The 14,982-nt window shown below is 39.0% G+C and overlaps 1 protein-coding gene across 4 annotated transcripts in view; it reads right to left on the minus strand.

The window, feature by feature from the left end:
- TEC (tec protein tyrosine kinase) overlaps positions 1–14,982 on the minus strand; it is a 55,654-nt gene that overhangs the window by 27,725 nt on the left and 12,947 nt on the right. For all 4 annotated transcript variants that reach the window (XM_026078642.1, XM_026078643.1, XM_026078644.1 and 1 more), the window contains one exon: positions 6,543–6,725. In XM_026078642.1, the coding sequence (XP_025934427.1) occupies positions 6,543–6,725 (183 nt within the window). Of the gene's footprint in view, positions 1–6,542; positions 6,726–14,982 lie in introns of those variants that run through there.

Raw genomic sequence — 14,982 nt, forward strand, 5'->3', positions numbered from 1 at the left:
ATAAGCCAACTCCAGTCGGGGCCATCAGATTTCCCTAATGTCTTCATACAGTTCACCTTGCTCAAACAAGGATAAATTCAGATAAGTCTTCTGAAAATTCACTGAGAAAGAACATACAATAGGATGACTTATTGCGACACAAGGAAGAACAGGATAAACCAAGTGTGTATGCAGTGCTCCAGCGGCCATGGTAGCTTGACTGGTATTTCTCTGCAGTCTGTCTTGGTGGCCTTGGCTAACTTGAGGAATAAAGACAGTTTCAACAGCAGCTAAGACACCCTGCGAAGGAGAACACGCTACCACTTTGCACCAGCAGACACCAGCCATCAGAGATACTGGTAGAGCTGTAAAACAGAGTTTCTTTTCCAGTTAAAACTGCTTAGCTGATATTTACAGAAGTTTTCCAAATTTGATGTTAAGGTGGACTCCTAGATAAACACTCGAGTTTGGTTTTTCCAAACATAGTCAGCTGAAGTATGGATGTACTGCACCTTTGAAAATAAACTCCAGACCACTTTAAATTGAATATACAAAATATGAGGCCATTGTTGACAAAAACAGCCAAATGTATCGAGGTCCATGTATATGCCAAGTTATTTCCACAGATGTCTCCTTGGATTTCAAACCTGCACTCCCGTAAAGATGAAATGATCTATTTGAAGAAAGTCATATTAACTAAGGTTTTAATTTGTTTATCAAAAATACAAAAAAAMCCCTGATATTTATTTTAATGATGCATTAAATATTTGGCTTTGACATTTAACTGCTTATTAATTTCATACAAAATTAATCTTTTGATTTTTTAAAAAGAAAATAGTTTAACAAAATGAACAGAAGTATACCTGAAGTAGTATACTGAGCTTTCAAATCACACACACAGAAAATCCAGAAGATACTTCCTAACAAAATATTTCACATTAGAAGTATCACACTTATCCTTGTTTCCTCACTAGAACGCTACATGGCTTTTCTATATAATCAGATTATCTGCGGAAGTTACACTGCAATCAGTGTTGTCAGCTGTTATCATACAGCATAATGCAGGAATTCTCAACAGGGAAAGCCTGTTTATGCAGGGAAGGCTGCACTCCATATGAAATAAGGTCTGACAATGGAAAAATGCCCAATTTAGCCTGAATACATGAAGGTGCAGCTCCACTGAAGCAGAGTTCCTTCATTTGCCAGAGCTGAATTTACCACAAAGTAATGACAGCAACCTGAACACTAATTTAATTTGGGCTACCTAAAACAAGACAGATTCATCTTTCCAGAAGTGCCCCAGCCTTCAATCTTTTTTTTTTTTTTTTTTTTTTTTTTTTTTTTTTTTTTTTTTTTTTTTTTTTTTTTTTTTTTTCAACTTTTACTTCTCCCCCCCCCCCCCCCCTTTTTTTTTTTTTTTTTTTTTTTTTTTTTTTTTTAAGACCAGTCAGCCCTGGTAAAATAGAGACAGAGCTAATATGTCACAGAGGAATGGAGCAAGATCAGCAAAGGCGATCGAGAAACTAGCAAGACGACCTGCCTACAGCCAGGGTAGGCATTTTAGCTCCACAGGTTTTATTGCCCACGTATTCTTAGTGTGGCTAGCTAACCTACTTCCTCCATCTCAACACCCAAGCCATCTTCACATTTCTACAGCATTCTGCCTATTGCTTCTCACTCCCAAAATTGATGTAGCTACCACCATCTATGTAAATTTAAAACTGGCGTGATAAGTCTACAGTGACAATCTGAGAACATTGTACATATCTTAAGTCTTACTGTAGCATAAGAGTTTTTAGATTACATCCTTAACACTCAAAAGGAAGATGTTTTACTTCTTCCCTATTTTTATGTAGTTGTGATCAGTAGCTTGCACTTGGAAGCCAATTCAGATAGTGATGAATTTTTGTCTTCATTACAAATGGAATCAATCACATTCAGATCTCATTAGTCATTTCTGCAATGTAAATAAAAAAGGAGGGGGGAACAGAAAATATTCTTTCCAACAATGCCAGCCGATAAATCTTAATGGCTTCATGAAGCATAATGCTAACTCAGCCATTTATATGCTTGTGATTCTTGTTAGCACAATTCCGTAACACAAAAGTGGTATTTCCCCAACATTTACACTTCCTAATTCACAGAATTTATGCCAAAAAGCCCCAAATAGAAGCCATCTGCAATTTAAACAGAATATTCTTCTTTTCTGATATTGTATTAAATTCATCTCCATGATATGTAAGGGAAGTCAGTTCCTGGTGTATCTTTAATTTGAAGTTTTATAATGTCCACCTCTTTCCACCAACTTTAAGATGATACATCTCCCATTTTTTGTACCTTACTAAAAAATGTAATGCCCTGAAGAAATTAAGCTGTAAAAGGTCCTATTGGCTTCTATACACAATAAGTTTTTCATGGCATTACTTGTAATTGTAGAGCTTTACACAGGTGACCTTAAACAGGATTCTCCCTCCGCAGGTTTCCATGCTTTGAAACCAATCTTGAAATCCTGCCTCTTTCCTGATTCTGAGGTCATACCAAGAAAGTATGACTAATGTTCCAACAGTATTTCTAAGTGCAGAAGCTACATTTCTCCCTTTCATGACTGTTGTGCAGTTCTAGTTTCATCATAGGCATTTCGTACCATCTTGCAAAAGAGATGGAGTGCCTGAGCTGCTTGAAAGTACATATAAAGAAAAATTTAATAGGTCATGAACATGTTTAAACAAGATTTTACCCTGCTGCTAACAGTCATGTTTATTAGATAATTGCTTATTGCTCAAGTAGCTATATGGCACGTTGTCATGCAATAAGACAGAAAAAGTAAAGAACAGGTTTTTCTTATATCCTATGCATTTTCTGGTCAAATAAACCGGCTGAACTCCCCCCAACCCCAACTGCACAGCATACAGCCAGTCAGAACACTCAGAAGCATCTACAAGAACAACATTTTCCATGGTTGACTGCCTTTTTTTTTTTTTGTTATAAATGTTCCACTTCTGTCACCAGACACACCAAGTACCTAATTCTGTTGCCTTATTTACAGTGCTGAGCTGCCCACACTTTTTATGAGCAGTGACTAATCTGGTTAACAAGATTTAGTTTAATCTTATTAAAATAAATTGGTGTGATTATTCATGTGAACACAGATCCTGGGCTCTTCTTGAACTCTTTGATAAGTTACTTCTCTGTCAAGTTCCGATAGAAGTTAATAATTAAAAAAAAAAAAAGACGACAACTTCAGTTTGGCCAATGACCACATTGGGAATCATATTTGCCTAGAGGAGCAGAATTCAGCCACTCTCGCCAGACTGCTGCCACTGTAGTTACATGACTAAAATGTGACTGTGGGATCCTCTTAGTTTGGAAATCCCAGGTCAATCTCACCAATCTAAACTGTCAACATTATCAACCCTGAAATTACAACAGATAAAGAATAGGTACAGACTGATTTATCTTCGAATTCAATCAGTATACCGCAGTCATGTTAGATTTCAGCAATAAATATCCAAGTATTCAGAGGCACCAGAATTATGTTATGCTGTAATGACTTTATATTGCAAAAAGTACTTCAGCCAGAATATAAAAGTGCCTTACTGTAAATAAAGATTTACAACCACCATCACTGAGGAAAAAAAAAACACTAATAAAAGACCTAAATTTTTTTGTTTCAGTTGCACAGTGACACAAAGAAATAACTACCACTATGTGACAGAGAACTTAAGTCACCAGTAAGTTTGCTTTTTTTTTTTTTAAATGTAGAGCCCAAGTATTGCTGAAATGAGATATTCACAGTGCTTCTCTGTAAAATTAGAGCTCATTATTTTCAGACAATATTCTTAATCAAATAAATGGCAAACTGATTAACATTTAAAAGACTCTAAAGTGCAAGGACCAGTGAAAATGGAGAGGTCTTGAGGCACTGGTTGTAAAGCTACATGTTAACAGCTGAGCCAGTCTTAACAAGTTGCTGATGTCAACAGTTGGAGGCCTCCTGTCCTCCTCCACCACCTGGCACCACCTCTGGTGCTTGTTGGATCCTGAACAGAGCTAATTCAGCTTGCCATCCCAGCAGAATGCTAATCCAGAGGGGAAAAACATACAAAACAAAACAAAAAGTTTTCTGCTGATTAGTAGGTTAATTCAGACMACTGTGGAGTCCAAAAAAGTACCAGGCTAGCTTGGGGGGGGTGGGGGGAGGGAAGGCAGCACTGCAAGGCTAGAATGGGGCAGAGATGGACCTATCTCTTTCAGCAGCAAATTACTGGGCTGATATAGGTGTAATGTATAGTTTTATCCCAACAGTCCTGCTCTCAAGCTGGAAAGTTTTAAGTTAGTACCTCCACAGCTGAGGGCACTCAGTCAGCAATCCTACTCCATTTCAGTACAAACAAAATTGATAGTTTAAACCTTCTCTCAGATGGATCCATCATTCAATCTCCTGGAAGGGTATTTTAGCTGAAGGGGTATTAAGCTGCAGGAAAAAGGTGATGGTAACTTCTTAAAGGACACCGACTAGACCTGCAAAACCTGTTAAGCTAACACAAGATAAGCTCATAAGAAGTTTGAGAAGGCTTCTTGCCCCCTTGAGAGAGAGCGCAAGAACAAGAGCGCATACTACCTGCGCCTCAAACCAAGTAGATATTCAAACACCAAAGTCAGTAAAAATACACATCTCATTCTTAATCCTCAACTGTGTCCAAGCTACATTCAGAGAATGGTGACTATGATAATCTGCTGTGGTCTTGGAGCATGGTGAGCAAGCTCACGCTCAATTCTGCTGCAAGTGCAAGCTCTGTAATATGCTTCACTCTGGCAGAGAAACACACTTAGCAAGCCTTAGCTCTTCTATACCTCCTTCTTTCACCAGAGCTAAGACATGTGACAACAGGTTGCAGAGTGGCCTCCATTAATTTTTATTTGTTGAATGGCTTTCCAGAGCAGAGAGTTCTCCACTACCTATTGCTGCCATTTTAATGTCCTTTATCATTGCAATAAATCTGGAAAGCAGGCTCAGTTAAGTGGAAAATCTGAGGATATGATGGAGCACTTCAGGGGCAGGTGATCTTGATGAAATTGAGTCTGGTGCTCATTTGAAAAATGCTGGTCTACAGATTTGCCTAATTTACACTATTGATTCCTGGTGTAACTTAATTTACACAGAAAGGAGGAACAATAATGGGCTGTTAGTGCTGTCAAAGAAAAATCACTGAGCTTCATTTCAATCAAAATGGTTCATTCTAGTGCAAATAAAAGCAGAAATTGGTCTGCAATGAACTGTTCCTATCAAATGCTGTTTCTCTTTATATTTAACTTCTTTAATTTAAAAGCCAATTACATTCCAGGTGTGAAAGTAATGACCTTTACAGTGAACACTGACAAAATCAATTATAACTGTAGGATTTTCTACCTTTTTGTCACCTTGTGATAGCATTGATCTTTTACTGTTTGCAGTAGCAACCTCAGCAGAGGTCCTGCTGAAACACAGGCTGGCTGCACTCTGCCCCAGCTTCTGCAGTGAGGTCCCACCCTTCTGCTGGGAAGGCTGCAGCCACTATTGCACCTGGTCAAGCTTGAAGGCCACACCTAAACACGTGGCATGTTGCTGCTGCATGCCCTTGTGCACAGTGCTAGGATGTCTGCAGGAGGAAGCCACTGCCTTTTGCAATACAGTAACATGAGCAGCCTTTGCAGTGAAGTCTGAGAAAAGTGTCTTCCCTTATTTTCCCCACATGCTAATAAAGGCAGACACCAGAGACCTATCAACCCGTGAGTTAGCATTCTCACTACCACATTTTATGTGGGGCTGGCCAACTCCTTCCCTCTCCACGCCGCAAAACCCACTCCTAAGCTTTACCTCTAGCAAAGTCAGCAAGCCCGTTTTGAAATTCCCACGGAACTTGCAGAAAAGAAGCTTATGCACTGATGGGAGATTGCTGGAACTTTGGTATTTGGTAGCAAACTCTTTCATGAGGACAGACCCTACCTGAGATACCCTGTGAGAACCTACAGTGGCACTAAAGGGAGTCCAGTTAGAAGGGGAATGTGTAAACTTCTTGCCAAAGCCTTTCTAGCACAGCATTCAAAAGGCTGCAAAAAGCCACATTAGTTTAAAACTTCAGAAAGAATGATGCCAAAATCAGTTAGGAATTAATTATTAGAAGTGATTGACAAAGCCTTGATATATACCAGCAGTAAAATTATGCCAAGGCCCTTCAGCCAGAAATGCTCAAGAATAAAATTATAGAAGAGGGGAGAGAAAGAAATCAGCACTGATGACCAGCTATAAAAGCTGTTTTATCTTATTCCTGGCATCCTGGCTATACTACTGCCCTGATCACAACTAGTTTACTTTGACTACCAGATATGTAAGTTACCTGCACCTATGAAAATCTGCATTATAAATAAGAGAAAAGGGAAATGGCAAGTCATGTTCATTGCCACTCATGTTCACTGCCCCTCTATCAGTTCCTGACAGGTATGATATACTGTCACAAAAAAGCTAATAGCATAGCAAAGCAAGAAGGAATAAAGACAGCATAGCATAAATCTGTATTTCCTACCTCTGCTCGACCTTCATAATATGTTAGCATGGACTTTGTAAGTACAAAAAGCCTCTCTTTGTAGTTTAAGGGAGAAGTCCTCTTCTTCTGCTGTGATCTTTTAATCAAAATCTCTTGTAGGATAGTAGTCATATTCATCTCAGCCTCTTGGCACCTCTGTTTCCAGCCATTGAATATCAGCTCCTGTGAAGATGAGAGAAATAAATCATTGTTGTATTTTTTTAAGAGGATCACAGATCTGGAGATTTCTGTAGTAGAGAGACCTTTGCTGGTAAATGAAGCTACCTGAAAATACAGAAAGCTGGAGCTCATCCTAAGCACTTGGAAGTTTACAAGAGTTAATTATTAGACAAGAAAGCTCAGGCATTGCTCAACTGAGGGCTGCACTGACACATTCCCAGGAAGCCCGAAGCTGTACCTGACCAGTGTGAAAGGACGTTGCATCCTACATCACGGGCAACATGGATGAGTAGTCTGGGACATACTACATGAAAATAGTAGTGTACAACTACTCTTCACCCCAAAGGCAAACAGATTTCCACTACATCACCTATTATAACACAACATTTTGTAAAACAAAAATTATTCTAAAACTTGACTCTGCCAATTTCTGTCCTAGAAATTCTGGGTGAAACTCTGTCCCTTGCCATGTACTGATGGTTCAATGCCATAATTTTTATTTCACTTCCAGACCCCATGGGCCAGCCTGTGTGGGCAGGCAGAGCACAGCCTGCATTTGGCACGTGGAGTCCCAGATTAAGAGAGAAACCTCAGTACGACATCTAACTATAGATCTGGGGGATAGGCAGTAAGGGAAAGGGATAGAAAGGTGACACTTAAAATATTTGGAAGCAACAAGATTTTAATTGCTAAGGTCTGTGCATATGTAAGTGTTATTTGCAGAACTTTGATATACAGAATTGAACAGGGATTGGTAGAAGTCATTTTGAAAATTCACCCCAATTACACTAATGAAAATTTTCAGAAGCAAAAGGTGATTTAGGCAGATATCTATTTGAGAAGCAAGAATTAAAGAAGCCCTTTTTTCTGGAAGTGCTAAATACGTGCCTTCCACGTTCTATTTAAAAAGGCTTCATATTGACCACCAGAAAGCTACATCACTTACTTTTGACAGCTCTCGTTGGGCAGTAAGGTCAGGCTGCTTTAAAGTTTGCACAATAACTGATACCTGTAGGAAGGGCTTAGGGGTCCATCAAAACAAATGCACCCACAGCTACTTTGTTTGCAAATCTGGCTCCAGTGCCTTGCAAGACAGAAAACAGCACGCAATTTTTTGGCAATGCTGCCAACTTAAGCGCAGCTGACCTCCTCCCTTGTCTGCTCATTCCTGCTACTCTGCACCACCCTGTATTGTGTTGGTGCAAATGTTTCTGCAGCTGTGCACCGAAGTGGACTAGGGAATGGATCCAACCAAAAATAACATTTCATCAGCCAGTGCAGACAGTCATCTGTGCAGGTGTAATGCACGAGGTGGCACAGAGGCAGGAAGGAGAGGTGCGGCAGAAGCTGCAGAAAAGCCCTTCCAGAAACCTGGTGTTTGTTACCTCTTGCTCTCCTGGTTTTGTGCCAGACCTGCCAGTGGCAGGGGCTCGTGCTGTGGCCCCCACGCGAGCTCTGAAGCAAGATGCAGCTCCCGCACAGCGTGCACCCGGCACAGGGACCCCTGTTTTGGCTGCAGCTGTGGTGCCAGCCCATGGCTGTGGGGGAAGGCATCTCCAAGGAGGAAGAGCCCATCCTCAGGTGCATCAGCGACTATGAATCTTCCAAAGCAGGGGGAAGAAGGAGGGCTGACTCAAATCAAAGCCCTAAGTAAATGCTGCAGGTCTCTGTATCAATAGGAAACTTCCCTCTGACCTATAAAAAGTTTTTTCTGACCTAAAAAAAGTTTTTTCAGTTCTCACAAGAGATTTATGCTGCTGATTGATTGATGATTTGATTTACGCTATTTACTGCATGGAGTTATTTCAAAATTCTCTTGGGCAATGCATGTACACTTATCTCTGTGGACAACACAACTCTAGCATGGACAAAATAATACATTTGACAGTATTGTACAGAAAAGGTTTAAAAGCCCCAGGCCTCCTCACAATATTGCCTTGCAAAGGTAAAGTTTAAATAAAGTGAAATACAGATGCAATTGCTTTAGTTCCTCCCCTTTTGCTTTAGGCCCAACCACTTCATTATTTCTTGTGACAGGATATGAAATGACACCCTTCATCTTCCAGTCGAATCCTGACCCTGAGTTTCAATCACTGCCTTGGCCAATTAATCTCTTATATCCCATATTCCTACCACTTCACCCAGCTGGATTTGTTTGTTCACTTCTAGAAACACCCCCTTCTTTTTAAGGTATGCTACATCAGTGTGCATGCTAAAGATTAGTCTGTGCTTTACATGGAACTACAAAAAAAGAACAGTTTAGAAATCATATGTAAAAGACTATAATGAAATTGGAAATGGTGATTATTATGAACGATCTTTTTTTTTCTTCCCCACTTACAATCCGATGCATGTACACATACGTATTTTGATGGTGATCTGTCACACTGCATTCCTGGGAAGATGACAGAGCTTTCTTAATTAATAATTCTCCTGAGTGCATTCTTTATTACTCAAGCTGCCAAATTCAGTGTTATTTTCCTTCTACAAATAAATTGGCAATCTTAGAGGTAATTGGATAACATTATTTAAATAATTAAAAGTCAGTATTAATTTTCAGACCAGCTTAAGGCATGCCAAACTATAGGGGCTCCCATTGCAGGCTTTACCACTCAAAACGGTCCTTGTGTTCTCTACAGCACAAGACTTCCATTGGTAGCTTATGAAAAAAATGTGATTATTATTTGTCCTAGAAACTGTGAATTGATAATGCTAAAATATTTTCCTGCCAACCCTCTTCAGTCAAATTAATATTATACAAGAAGCAAACCAAATCCTTTTGACAAAAATCAGTTTTAAGAAATCAACACATTGACAATAAAATTGATCAGTGTCTGTACCTGATTGCTATGGGTATTTATTTACATTGAATTGTCACCTATATGCAGACCTCTGCAGATCAGAACCAGTTTCCCAGGTCAGAAGATCAGTCTTTGAATCTGTATTTGGTTACAGAAGTCCGTTTCCCCCCTTTCTCCTCTCCTCCCAACTAGTGGCTTTAGCCACCTTTCTACTTCCATAAATAGCAGTCAGTACAAGCAAACCCTCAGCTGCTACTCTGAAAGTTTCCTTTCCAAGCTTCTATAGTTCCTTGAAAAGAACTGCTAACAGTCACACTTACTTCTTAGAGAACTCGTATGTTAGTTCTTTTTCTTCAGCGCAGTTTTTAGCACTTTCCTGCAATATTTTCTAAATATTCCATTATTCCCAAGCCATTTTTCAGGGCATAAAGCTGTTTGTATGACAGGTTATTCATCCTGTTCTAAACAGCTGCGGGAGTTTCATGGTGCCACCCTAAACTTTTCACAATACCTCAGGTATTGCCCTGTGTGAATCTTAGCTCCATGATAACAAATATGATCTAATCTTCAGAGATGCTAAGTACTCATAACTATGACTGAAATAAGGAAGCGTTACAGATGCTCAGCATTTGGGGGGGAAGAAAAAAAAAAAAAACCACACACCAAAGGTTACTTTAGGCAACAGAAGTCTGCATCAACATCCACTAATCAGCCTTCATGTTCTACAAATATTCAACAGCATGGCCACAGAATCACAACATGTTTTCCTCAAAACAAAAAAGTGGTTAAGATAGCTCTTAAATTCGTTAAGTCAATATTGGGCAAGATGTACAAAGTAAGTTTTTACTTGCAAATCTCAGAGCTTCTTATAAAAAACATACACCACCCTTCCCATTTCTCACTGGGGAAACTGAGACTTAAGTCAGGTTAATTTATTAAATTAATTAAGTAACCCGAGCAGTTGCAACATTACCCATATATCTCCTGGTTCCCACTCACAAGCCTTGGATTGTGTTTGCTTATTAAAACAATTAGTCATTGTTGGTAAGCACATGTAACAGTCAAACAATTCAACAAATAGATGAAAGTCTATCCTGATCTGGCTAGAGCTTCGCTGGTCCAAATGTAGTATTTGTCACTCTTTCTGGCACAAATCTTTGCATCACACAAGCAATGGAGTCATTCAGAAAAATAAAGGCATTCTGAAAACATACTTATCATGACAGTCAGAAAACAAATGACAATAGAAAATATTTGTCTTTGTAACAGTATGAGTTTGAAAAACAAACAAAAAAATCAAGCTGGAACTCTGTTTTCCGAGTTTCAACTCCCTCCTTAATGGTAACATTCACCTAGTGATTTGGGTTCTCCCACAAAGTCCTACTGCTAAGATGATATGCTGCCATCCAAAAGATGATCAGTCTTGCAGAGAACCGCTGTATTAGGCAACTTCAGCTTCTGACTTGGGTTTCATGCTTCTTTCACATATTCTGCACAATTGTTTTTTCAGATTTTGGGCTCATCAATTACTGGTAGTAATTCCAGCACTGTCAATTTAATAYTGAAAACATATCACCTAGTCTAATACATCAATTAAAATGTAATATTCAGTACTTCAGTCGGGAGGGGAAAAAAAAGAAAAAAATCAAACCATCAGTTCTAAGCACATAGAGGTGGTACCTTGTAATTCTGATTCCAGTCTGTAACTGTTCCAGAATAATTCTTTTTTGGCAGTTTTTTTTTTTTTTAAATCAATTCAGACCAATTCAGTGACTGAGTTCATAATGTGTCCCTGCAAACAGCCACAGCGGCAACACTCAACAGGCAGCACACTGCAGTTCTGGGTGAAGAGCAGAACCAGGGCAGAAGGAAGAAGAAAAGGAGAACTCCTTGCCCTGTTTTTTCTGCTGAAGCCAGAATTGCTTTATCATGAAACTACAGACCAAGTTACCTGAATGCAAATAGTTATTTACATGAATATCCAGCACAGGCTTGTTTGAGTAATTACTATTCAATGTAAGTAAGGATTGCAGATACTGTCCTTGTGTTTCAAGTGGTAGGAAAGTCTTTTTGCCCCACATCTAATGTTGTGGATTCAAACTCCAACAAATAAGAGATAACCATTATTAACCTCTTTTCAAATGGTAGATTTCATATAAGTAGAAATACAGAAAAATATACTTTAACATCATCTGTCACATAACTAAAATAGAAATTTGGGGAAAAATATTATAATGCTATCTGCATTATATCATATGCCAGAAAAAGAAGTCAAACACATTTGGATTCACTTTTTTTCTTGTCTCTTAACAGCAGACCCTCAGAAACCACTTCTACTAACTGTAGACTATTTTTTTTAAACAGTCAGAAATACAATTTGGGGGCTAATTTTCAAACAAATTTCAAAATTATACCCAAAAGTTTGCAGAGCCTTTAATCTCTGTTTAAGAGTCTGCCGAAGTATCAATTAGCTAATTTAATTTTATTGTCTCATGGCACAGTTATTTATAAGTATTTGCATGCACTATATTTAAGTTAAAAGTAAACAGGTTAAGGGGGTAACTCAGTGACAGCTCTTTGACTTGAGATCCCCCAAGATAAGCACACCATGCTGTAAAATACCCTTTGTCCAGCTGAAAGCTACTCCCGTACACACACGGGAAGAGTACTGCACTGCAAGCAGCACAGGTTTTCTGAAATTCCTTGGGAACAGGGTTACTACATTTTATAAAATAACAGCATTTGTTTCCTTTCAGTATTATAATTTAAAGTAGAAATTTAATGCAAGATGTCAGTCGCACTTGCCAATATTGATACACACGGGTAGATAAACAAAGATATGCGCTTTTATCTTTCACTACAGTCCATTTGGTACTCCAGTGTAAATTTGGGAGTAACTGTCCTACATAGTAGACAAATGGCATGAAATTGCTCAAGTCCTTATCCAGCGCCAGAGAGATTTTGGTAGCTGAGGGTAGGTAAACGATCAAAACAATGCTGGAAAAGAGACAGTGCCTCTTAAATGGGCTCAGCTGGCACCAAGGTGGTTCAGCACAGCAAACTCGACCCCAATTCGCTGTTTTCTGAGCCACTACTGAAAAAGAGAAATAGATCCAAAGCACACACAGCAACTTATGGAAACTGGTAAGAGCAGCAAAAGGGTTTCTTTCCCCTTACAATGATAAGATTGCATTTAGGAGAATGAAGCGTACAAATCTCCAAATCATCTGTAAATCCAGCTATTGCTTGTGATCATGGCCTCCTATAAATAGCACATTCCCATAACTAAGCATCTTTTTGCAGCTTTATAGAGCACCTTCTTCAATTTACTCATGAGTAAGCTGTTTGGGAAAGGAACTTGTGCTCAACAATTACATTCTTAAGAGCTATGATGTAGCAAATAAAAAAAAAAAGCCTATGTAAACCTAAGTTTAAATTACCTACTACTAGTTTTGAGTTAGCAGCACTACAGGATACCACACAAAGGATTCACTGAGCAGTTTTCACTGTTCTCGTAATTTATTGTGTTTTTACTCACTCCTCTAGAGCGAAACATTTGTAGTTTTTGCTATTGCTCCAACTAAAAGTTCTGCAATATCTGTAAACTTACACTGACTATTTTGCCTACAGCTTATTCTGATCGAAACCTCTTTTGCATTTGTAAAGTTCTTTGCTAGAAGAAAATAGAGCTCAAACTTAGTAGTTTGGGATGCAGGAAAAGGGGGGGGGGGGGAAGGCTTCTGAAACATCTGTCTAAGAAGCAAAATCCAAAGGTTTTCTCAGCCTACTAACCTTTTGCATGCTCAATCATCTGTTCTTTTTAAAGATAAAAAGCCTTTGAATGTGTCACTGCCTCAAAAAATAGTATTAACTATAGAACAGGTATTCAGCTTTTGCATTATACTCCATCCCCAACTTACCATATCTGTCTCATTAATCAGAAGGTATCAAGTTTGTCTTGCGATTTAATCAAAGACTAGAAACAAAGCCAGTTTCATTTCTGAACTAAAGATGAGCAAAACCCACTACCTAAGAGTTCCAGGTCTTTTTGAATATGAACTTGTTCCCCTACCTTACTTATTGCATGCCAAGTGACTTTGAGAAGGCTGTAACCTCTCCAAGCCTGTGTTTTTGCCACTCTTTCAATGCTTGCTGAAGAGCAGCAAAAATTGTAATCAGCTATACAGCTGATTAAAGTTTAACCCATCAATTCATCCAGCCCCTTTCATCACACAAAGTAATAATAATATGACAGGAAAAGCTGGTGGCTTGATTGGGGAGSGGGGAAGCAGTGTGTGCACCTATGTACATACACAGATACACAGGGTAGTTGTAAGTCACCATATTCATAGGAAAGGTAGTTAAAGATGTACACAAAGCCATATCTAGCAAATATCTAACAGTAATAGTCTCAAATACTCTGCCATTCCTGGTCTTTTTACACTTGAGAAAATTGGATTACTCTAACCATATACATAAGGTGGCTCTGTGTCACTGTCTGCTCAACCTGCAAACAGAAGTTAATGGTTACTACTATTTCCATAATAATGCTATTATTAGCTACTAATAGCAGTAGCTAATACTATTAGCTACTATTGTTAAGTTTCCTTCTAGCTTCCAAAATTACCACCTTATTTTTGTTATAGATCATGACAAGCTTTTGAGGGAATGCACTATAATTACACGCCTCCCACAGATGAAAACCAAACTTGTGTCTTCTCAGAGACGACAACCTCTCGTGGGAATCCGTGTGGTCTTGGGCTGAGCAGAAGCCCTAGTTTGTGTTAGACTGCAGAGGATACCCTGCCTGGCAGCAGGGTTTGCTGACTCAGGCTTGGCCATAGTTACTGCATTCGCACGGCTTTCAGATCACAGCCTTTCATATTTGGTTGCTTCAGAGCACAAATAGACTAACCCTGTCAAAAAACATAAATTTATCCCCAATTGGGTCTTCTGACAAAAGCTCCTGCAACAGCCAGCAAAATCACATGTTAGAAAATTAGCAACATTTTGATTATCACACATTTGATCCAGGCAAAGATAAATTGGAGGAGGCAGTAAAAAACAAGTTCCCTTTCTTTTAAAAGATTTCTTTTTGGAGGTAGATTTCCAATTTTAAATGAGGGAAGCAATGCTATGACAGCAATGAATTGAAACAGTGGACTGAGGATGCTGTAGCCAACTACACAACTGCCTGGTGTGGCACACGTTGCCATTTCCATGATGCCTAATCCAGTATGTTCAGAGAAGGACCAAATCCAAGCCCGAGTCCTACCTTTATGTACCAATGTTTAATATTCAACCCTTGAAGATACAGTAGATCTTCCCAGGTGAAAACTTTGTTGCTCAGTTCTATTTCTAAATACCATGTATGAAGTGCAGCACAAATGGTAAACTTAATTTTCTGTTGACACGTAACAGCTCTTAGCAGCTGTGGTGCCATCAGCAGGACTTCAGGA

Source organism: Apteryx rowi, unplaced genomic scaffold (assembly GCF_003343035.1).
Source record: "Apteryx rowi isolate R43461 unplaced genomic scaffold, aptRow1 scaffold_481, whole genome shotgun sequence".
Classification (NCBI taxonomy): Eukaryota; Metazoa; Chordata; class Aves; order Apterygiformes; family Apterygidae; genus Apteryx; species Apteryx rowi.